The sequence below is a fragment of the Octopus sinensis genome, linkage group LG11 (genome assembly GCF_006345805.1).
Source record: "Octopus sinensis linkage group LG11, ASM634580v1, whole genome shotgun sequence".
Lineage (NCBI taxonomy): Eukaryota > Metazoa > Mollusca > Cephalopoda > Octopoda > Octopodidae > Octopus > Octopus sinensis.
Window position 1 is genome coordinate 73252434 of NC_043007.1, and position 9631 is coordinate 73262064.

Genomic DNA, 9631 nt, shown 5'->3' on the forward strand with positions numbered 1-9631 from the left:
GAAAATGCTTGTGCTACTTTTTATGGTAACAGTGGGTCAGGTAATTAAAGTTGGATAAATTGCATAGACAACTCGGCAATTAAAAGTTGACTAAAGCATTTCTTCACCGTAGGATATTACAACTAGATGACATCTGTTTTCTTCAAATGTTTTCCATTTCCTTCCGAGAATGCCCTTTACAGTCAAATTGCACTTGTGACATTAGTAATGACAGATTTTATAAGTTGGACTGACGATTAATTATCGCTTTGTCTTCAACGTTAAATGTAAATTGTTTTGACAAAGTCTCCAGGTAACGAACTACGTTGCACAAATGAATGTGGATTAGATAGTTTAGTAAAAATAATTTTACAAATATATCGCAAACGGCAACAATTTCAGACGGAAGAAAAAAAAGGTTGGCGAGCATCAAGTGTCATAAAGCAAGCTCTTAAAAACAGGGATACAAGTGCGTGTGACATTCAAATTAAAATGTCATCTATCGTAACAGTGATAATAAGAATAATGGTTTGTGTCAGTAATAAGTTTAAGGGTTTGTATTCGATGTGCAAAGAGCAATAAAAGGTAATTAAATGGTTGATAATCTAACAAAGCTACTTAACGACAACCAGAAAATGGCGTCAATATCACGTGACAATGGTGCTGCCAATATTTCATGGTCAATGTTTTGTCTTTTGATGAACAGGGGAAAAGTTGGGAAAACTAAATGTTGAACTACATAATTTCACCATGAAGCATGACGGATTGTCTTCCATGCTGTTGTCTGCCACAAATCAACAAACATCTTGATGTAAAAACTGAGCATAAATAAAGTTAATAACAAACGACATTAACTAATAATAATTTACTTCAATTAACAATATATTAACTCAATGAAATTAAGTCAAAAGTTGCAAAGGTTTCTACAGGAATATATTAGATGTAATCGATATACATCGCTAAAATTAGTCTAGTGTAAATACCTCTGGAATTGTAAATACATGTTAGGAAAACGAAATGTTAAGCACGCAGCACTACTGTCTTCAGTAAATCAACAATCATCAAGTTGTAAAAACCAAACCGAAGTTTAACAATTGCAGAAATATTTGACATGAACAATTATGTCAATTGTTTTATGAAACTCAAGTCTGAAGTTGAAAAAATTTCTATAAGATTTATTTTAATGTTTCAATAGTTGTTTACACACACACATACATGTAGATTATACAGTATGTATGTATGTATATAGGAATAATCTTGAGCAGCATGTAAACAAAATAGGGAGATAATTAATTAGATGCTTAATTGACTGATAGCAGACGCTATGATTTTACAAGTTCTATTTAGGTTAATAAATATATTGTCAGTGAGTGACAACAGTTCAATCAATATTAATAATAATCTTTTTTTTTTCTTTTCGCCACATGTTACAATAACATTTCGTTAATGTGACAAAACATAATTAATGAGATGCGGACGTTTTTATGTTGTTTTTTTTGTAACCCCTGGTCAACAATTATCGAACAGACTTATGTTCAACGGCAACTCCGTCCTTTTAGGGATGTCTAAAACATCATTATCTGATGTGTTCTTTCTCCCCTTTTTTTTTTTCTAACGGTAAGGGAAGATTTGCTGCTGTTTCTAGCAGGTTAGGCTTATCATGTAACTGACAAACGGTTTAATTTTCCGGAGAGGTTTTTGAAACTCAAAACCGATTCATAAACTCTGTTTCATATAGTTTAAGCAAATAAAAACTATAAAGCGGAAATGTATCCACAATTATTTTGTTTAGCTGTCAAGGAGAAAGAACATAAATATCCATTAATTTAAAATTAATGTCTGCAACACAGAAGACAAGTATATTTGTACAATTTGCAAAGACCAACACTAGCATAACATCTGCTCGTTTAAGTATTACACGATATAACAATGTTTTTAAATTTGCTTTGCAAACAGAATAATAAAGTTAGTCGTCTTACAACATAATTAACAAAAGTGAGGAAAATTTCAATGGCTTTGAGGTCGAAGTATAAAAGTTAGCAGCAGGAAAAACAAAACAAATATTAGCATCGACATTACAGTTTTCAAGTTTACATTAAAAATTACGTATATTTTAAATATCTAAAGAATGTTTGGGTATATACAGTTTGGTAGCAGAACGAAGAATGACTCAACAAAGTCAAATTTGCGTAGAGGAAGATTTTTGAAAACTTCTATTTGTGAAAATAGAATCGATATCACGTGCAAGGAAATAAATGATTTATTGTAAGCAAAGTTAAACAAACTATCGGCAAAATATATTAAAGGAATGTTTTGTTTTTGTTGTTAAAAGCATGAATAAAAGCAGCAACTGTTAAGTGGCGAGGAATTTACTGTTGGCGAAAAGTTCTATCGATCTGTTTCGCAGAATTTGAAAGTAGACTTATTAATGCTGGTATCAGATCGTACGCACGCAGCCAGTGGGGAAAAGGATTATGTATATAGTTGTTTAGTAGAAATATTAATTAAACTTACCACGACGTAGAGTTTCCAGGAAAGGACGATCGTATCTAATAACCATCGTCCCCAGAAGGGCTCAAAAAGGGTAACTGGTAGGACGGGCGTCAGCAAGAAGAGTGTCCCCATCATACTACTAAGGAATACAAGACAGCTAAAGGTCACTCCGAGACATACTGCCGAGCGACTGGTCATCTTCAACAAGATTCATTCACTAACACAAGAATGAATGAACGATAAACAACGACGACACCGGTAGCCCTTTGCAAGCTGCTTTATCTTCTGCTTGGCTTCCGTCCGTTCCGCTCGAGCCTAGCTTTCTTCTTGATTAACCTTCTTCCTTTCATTTATTATTCAACCCTTCACTTTTTGATTTTGCTTTATTTTTTTTTTCCTAAAGTCTTCTGTTTATTTCTCCTATTTCCTTTCTGTTGTTATTTCCTTTCGAGTGAATAATTGTAGCAGGAATTGGGTGATACCTTGTCACTCTAAAACACCCTACGAGCTGATACCACACCATAAAGACTACTTTAGCTACAGACAGATGAAATGACAGACTTCGGAAAGTCTGACGGACGAAAAAAAAAACGATGAATGGAAGAGATGTGACAAGAAAAGAAAGAAATGTAAGCGAAGTCGGCTAAGGGTAAATGATTTTGGCTGTTAGTGCTGAATGATCGAGTGAGAAGATCTGCATGACGGTGAAACGTAGCAATTTGAATGGGAGGAGAAGGCAGAGGATACAGTTATAAGAGAGGAAGGAGAAGTTAGGGGCAAAGGGAAACAAATGTCAGAGTTGTGGAACTGGAATTGCAAGAAGACACGATTAATGACGGAGTAAAACTAACGACAAACTCATATACTACGCATGAAAGGATATACTAAATAGACAAGTCCATTGCTATTTCTATAACCCAGTTAATTATTTCTATTGTAAAATACATTACTATTATATATAATTATTTTACTATAATAAAATAGAAACTTACTTTACTACAATTATACTATAAATATAATAAAATAAAATATACGTTGTTACTAATTAATTAACGAAATAGAGGCTATAACATAACTAGTTAGCAAATTTAATTAGTATAAATAATAATAACCGCCTCTAGTATTTTGTGATAGTCATTTAATGGCCCTTAGAACCATAAAAGGCAATGGGATTCCATGGGGTTTCAAACTCAAAAACCAAACACTGATGCAGCTCTTTCCAAAGTTGGCCCGCAACGTTCAACAGGAGATATAGTATTTAATAAAGAGATAATACCTTTAAATATTTAAGACTGCTATGTATCTTTTATTTTAAAGGAGCTGGGATTCTCGTGATTTACATGTTTAGGGTAGACTCAATCGATTACCTGATTTAATAACAGCTACCTCCCCTTGAAATCCTCTAGCAGAATGTACCCTGTTGCAACCATTCCGACCAAGAATCTATTTAGAGGATAACTTCTTTTTAACTCTTGGAGGTACTGAACAGGTTATGGAGACTGTCCTTCATTCCTCACCTCGCACTCCCCCCTCCCTGATATATATATATATGTATATATGCATGTATATATATGTATATATATATATATACATATATATATATATATATATTATATATATATATATATATAATATATATATATATATATGTATATATATATATATATATATATGTATATATAGGCGCAGGAGTGGCTGTGTGGTAAGTAGCTTGTTTACCAACAACATGGTTCCGGGTTCAGTCCCACTGCGTGGCACCTTGGGCAAGTGTCTTCTACTATAGCCTCGGGCCGACCAAAGCCTTGTGAGTGGATTTGGTAGATGGAAACTGAAAGAAGCCCGTCGTATATATGTATATATATATGTGTGTGAGTTTGTATATCTGTGTTTGTCCCCCCAACATCGCTTGTTTGCAAAGATAGAATAAGTCCCGGGGTCGAGTTGCTCGATTAAAGGTGGTGCTCCAGCATGACCACAGTCAAATGACTGAAACAAGTAAAAGAGTATATATGTATATATATATGTATATATATATGCATGTATGTATGTATATATGTATATATATATATATATATGTACGTGTGTGTATATATATATATATATATACGTGTGTGTGTGTTTGTGTTTTCCAGTTTCAGCTCTTGAGCTGTGGCCATGCTGGGGCACCACACACATATATATATGTATATACACACACACACACACATAAACTACTCTACATCTTAGATATATATATAAGATATATATATATATAGAATTAGAATATATTTCTGAGTAAATGATTCACCACAAATATATATATATATATATATATATATACACATACATACATACATACATACATACATACATACATATATACATATATATATATATATGTGTGTGTATCATCATCATCATCATTTAACGTCTGCTTTCCATGAATGGTTTTTCTTTACTTGTTTTAGTCATTTGACTGTGGTGACAGGTAAGAGAACAACAAGCAGGTGCATTAGTTTGATACTCAGGAAGAATGGAAAGTCTTCAACATTTCAAGCTTATGCTCTTTGACAGAAAAGGTTGAGAGGAAAAAAATTGGAAAGGAAAAAAATGTGTAAGGATTAACTGCTCAACACGCATACATGTATACGTATGTTATATATATATGTGTGTGTAGTTGTATATATACACATACATTCACACACAAATACACACACATATACACACACACACATGAACACATATGGCTGTGTGGTAAGAAGCTCACCTCCCAACCACATGGCTTCAAGGTCAGTCCCACTGTGTGACATCTTGGGCAAGTGTCTTCTGCTATAGCGTCAGGCCAACCAAAGCCTTGTGAGTGGATTTGGTAGACAGAAACTTAAAGAAGCCCATGGTGTGTGTGTGTGTGTGTCCGACCACTGCTTGACAATTGGTTTTAATGTGTTTACATCTCTGTAACCTAGCAGTTTGGCAAAAGAGACTGATAAAATAAGTACCAGGCTTTAAGAAAAAAGAATTACAGGGGCTGATTCATTTAACTAAGAAAAGTATGTATACAGTAATGGAAAGCAAAACTTGTGCACAAAACGTGTTTTATTGATTATACAAACCTATCAATAATAAATTATTTAATCCCTCAAACATTCAAACAGTTTGCTCCTGGTATAACATAAACGCCATTAGTCGAGTGTGGACACCGATGCATACTCTAGCACAAAGGTCTTTATCAGCATCAATTTCCTGGCAAGCCTTCTGTATGAACTAAATAGTGGAATCAACAGAATGTAGCTTGGATGTGAAAACTGTCTTTTTCACATCCCCAGAAAAAGAAATATTAAAAATAGTAATAATAATTTTTATATATTAAATGAATTCTAGTATTGAATTAATCTTAGCACCACTATTATAATACTAGTATAATCTTTACTGTATACCTACTTTTGATGAGAGAGAGAGTTCCATTGAAACTTTTACCCTCCTACATAGCCAGTAACTTAGTATTGCTTCCTTAACCAGTTTCAACGCGACTTGTCTTGTACATCAAACATAAAATATCTTTGTTCTGAATAGCTGTTGCCACTATACAGGGTTTTAATTCCTTTATACCATCATAAACATCCATATATTGGATAATACATTTCTTCAGAGACTGTTATGGTGAGAAGTATTTGCTTTTCCCAGAGACAAATTTAATGCTTTAGCATTCAGATTGCTCAGTCAAATATAATACTTATTTATTCACTTTGTTTTGAATTAATCAAGCATTATCTAGTAGCTTTGAGATTTTGATGATGTGGCTGTTTATTTTTAAAATGACAATGTAAGGTTGGTATAAGAGGCTGAGTCTGGCCAGTTTGAACATAAAACAGGTAGAATATTTGGGCCAGATATGTATGGCTGGTTTAAATGCAAAAGGATTAAACTTCAAGTCAACAGAACCACCACTACCACCACCATCATTATCACCATTTAACATCAGTTTTCCATGCTGGTATGGGTTACACAGTCTGACTGGAACTGGTACGCTGGAGAGCAGTACCAGGCTCCAGTTTGATTTGGCTTGTTTTCTTCAGCTGGATGCTCCTCCTAATGCCAACCACTCCAAAAGTGTAGTGAGTGCCTTTTACATGTCACTGGCACAGCGTGTCGCCTGCATGGCATGTCAAAATGTTTTGTTTCTTTTTAAGTGACTGATGAAAGTCTTGGTAAACTTATCAAGAAGATTAAATATAAATTTAAATATCAAAGTGGTCTTGATCAAAGGGCAACATTTTGCTGTGCCTTTGCACTTGAAATGTAAAGGTATGCAGTTTTTGGAACAAATCAAGTTATCAATGTTTGGAGCTTTTCCTGTACTTAAGTGTTGTTATGTGTGTCTGGTCTGAAAGATAGCATTTTTAGGATGTTGTTGTTGTAGTGTTAAAGTGAGTTGTATATTGTCTGGGCTTTTGCAGATGATTTTAAAAGAAGTTGCATGGAGTGTGAATGTTTCAGCTTGTAACAAGTGGTGTGTTGTATAGTTCTGTGTACTTTATAGTTTAATGTGAATATAGTGACGCCACATGGCTTAGTGGTTAGGGGTAATTGGCTCACAGTCATAAGGTCATGAGTTTGGTGCTCAGTGGTGTGTTATGTCCTTGAGTAAGACATTTCATTTCATGTTGCTGCAGTTCACTCAGCTGGCAAAAATGAACTGTACCTATAATTCAAATGGCCAGCCTTGTCACATTCTGTGTCACAGTGAATCTCTCTGAGAACAGCATTAAGAGTATGTGTGTTTGTGGAGTGTTCAGCCACTTTCATGTTCATTTCACAAGCAGGTTGTTCCATCCATTGGAACAACTAGAACACTTGTCATAACCAATGTAGTATCAGTTATAGTTTAATGAGGCTAACTGGAATGAGAGAGAGAGAGAGAGAAGATGTATGTCTCTATGTGGGTCTTGTACAGCCCATGCTGGATCTAATGTGTTATTTACACACCATTGTTGTTATTACATATTTTTTTGGGACCAAATATATGGAACCTCTAATTGCTCTGAGAATGCTTATGTCTCACAATGCAACTGACACGAAATTCAGAAATAAAAAGCTAGCTTTCAAGCAAAAAATATTAAAAGTGACATGGTTTTGTTCAAATCTTTATTAACATCTCTTAATTTTCTGAAAATGAAAATACATAAATTATTGACAGAAAAAAAGATCAACCAAGATTACAGTAAAGTAAAGTTAGTAAAAGAAAAGTAAATTGAACAAAACAGTTAATGAAACAGGGATAGAGCAATCCGACATTATTAATTTCCTATAAACTTGTAAACTATGTACCATGCACAACCACAAATGAAATGGCCATTTTTGTTGTTGGGCAATGTTATTACAGAGATAGTAGCTTAACCACCCTCGCTGTACCTGGGTTGCTTCCAGAAGCAAATGCTTAGCCCCAAGTCTACTTACCATCTCTAATCATGGACACATCATAAAGGAAAGACAAGTCAGTGTATTCACAGCATCCATGGAGTCATAGGAGATGTCAGATACAGGTTAAGTAAAACTGTACATATCTGCTTTAGGGTCCCTAATTTCCTGTAAGGGGTTACTCCTTTGGCTTTTTTTAAATGTTCAATAAATTACCCCCAAAGTAACAGGGATTTATTATTATCACAGTGGGGCATGGTTTGTGATGATAATAAAGTCATTCCCACCCGTTCATCATTTAATCTTGTATTAATCTAGTACAAGTACCATGAACCAGATAGATATCAGGATGCAGGATTTGTATGGAGTTACCTCCTCTTAGACGAGCGGTTAAAGTACTGAAAGACTTCATCTGCCATAAGACTGTTGGGGTGTTTGTGAGTGAACTTTTCCCTTATGCGGTTCCATGACATCTTATAAACCCTAGCTAGAGCCCTGACAAGTGGTGCTACTCTGAGTTAAAGCAGATCTAGGAACAATAGTGGCTAAGAGGCAGTTCCATAGTCTTCAAAACCCTGGAACTCCTTAAACAGGGCCCCATTAGTGGATGCAGTCTAAAGTCTTATTCAATTTAAAGCCACACAAACTCTCAACAAGAAGTGAAGTTTGTGATAAAACTGTGAAAGCAGAACTTCTCTTTCCATGAAAGCAACCATACTGTGGAATTACCAGAAATACTTGAACTTGTCCAGTTGATTATAATAATATAATAATGAAATTATTTTATACAGTGCTCAGGTGCACCACAACTTGTCAGAAAGTGCATATAGAGTATATGCAGTAATGTACAAATGTCTGGAAAGTGAACAATGTATGAGTCAGATACATGCTTGTGTGTGTATGGAGGGGAGAAAACCAGGTGTAGTGTTGGCGAATCTCAGGAAGCATGGAAGTTTTGAAGCATGCAGTGCTCCAACAACTAACAACTGATGCCGGCAGTTTGTTCCATGCTTCAGTAACTCTTAGCATGAAAAAATGTTTCTGAAAGTCATGGGAGCTGTGCTCTTTTCTGACTTTGTAAACATGTCCACGGGTGTTAGACAGGTGGAGTTTGAAAAGGTGCTCAGAGTTATTGTTTGTAAGATGGTTGATAATTATGATCTTACATGATGAAGGACCTATAAGTAATTCACCAGTCCAAGAAATAATTACCAATCAAGAAATGGTAGAACCTAGTTGCAAGGGTCACCTGAGTATAGTACTTTAAATGTACAAAGAAGACACATGGCTTAGTGGTTAGGGTATTCAGCTTACAGTTGTAAGGTTGTGAGTTTAATTCCTGACAGTGCATTGTGTCCTTGAGTAAGACACTTTATTTCACTTTGCTCCAGTCCACTTAACTGGCTAAAATTAGTTTTACCTGTAATTCAAAGAGCCACCCTTGTCAAATTCTGTGTTGTGCTGAGGGAGACTCAGCATGACAGCATGTGAAGTGTATGCATATCTGCAGGACACTCAGCCATTTGTATGTTAGTTTTACAAGCAGGCTGTTCCATTGACTGGATCAACTAGAATCCTTGTTGTCAGAACTAACAGAGCACCAATTTTAGTTTAAATGCACAAAAATAAAATAAAAATTAACCACAAATTGTAAAAAAGGGATATTATGGAATAAAGATAACCAAGGCACAGGAGTGGCTGTGTGGTAAGTAGCTTACTAACCAACCACATGGTTCCGGGTTCAGTCCCACTATAGCCTCGG

The 9631-nt window shown here is 35.0% G+C and overlaps 1 protein-coding gene across 1 annotated transcript in view; it reads right to left on the reverse strand.

Annotated features, from left to right (window-relative positions):
* LOC115217170 (lysocardiolipin acyltransferase 1) overlaps positions 1-3204 on the reverse strand; it is a 36081-nt gene extending 32877 nt beyond the window's left edge. Inside the window, exon 1 of the mRNA XM_029786795.2 lies at positions 2494-3204. Within this exon, the coding sequence (XP_029642655.1) occupies positions 2494-2670 (177 nt within the window). The 5' untranslated portion in view covers positions 2671-3204. The remainder of the gene's footprint in view (positions 1-2493) is intronic.
* Positions 3205-9631: the final 6427 nt, after the last annotated feature.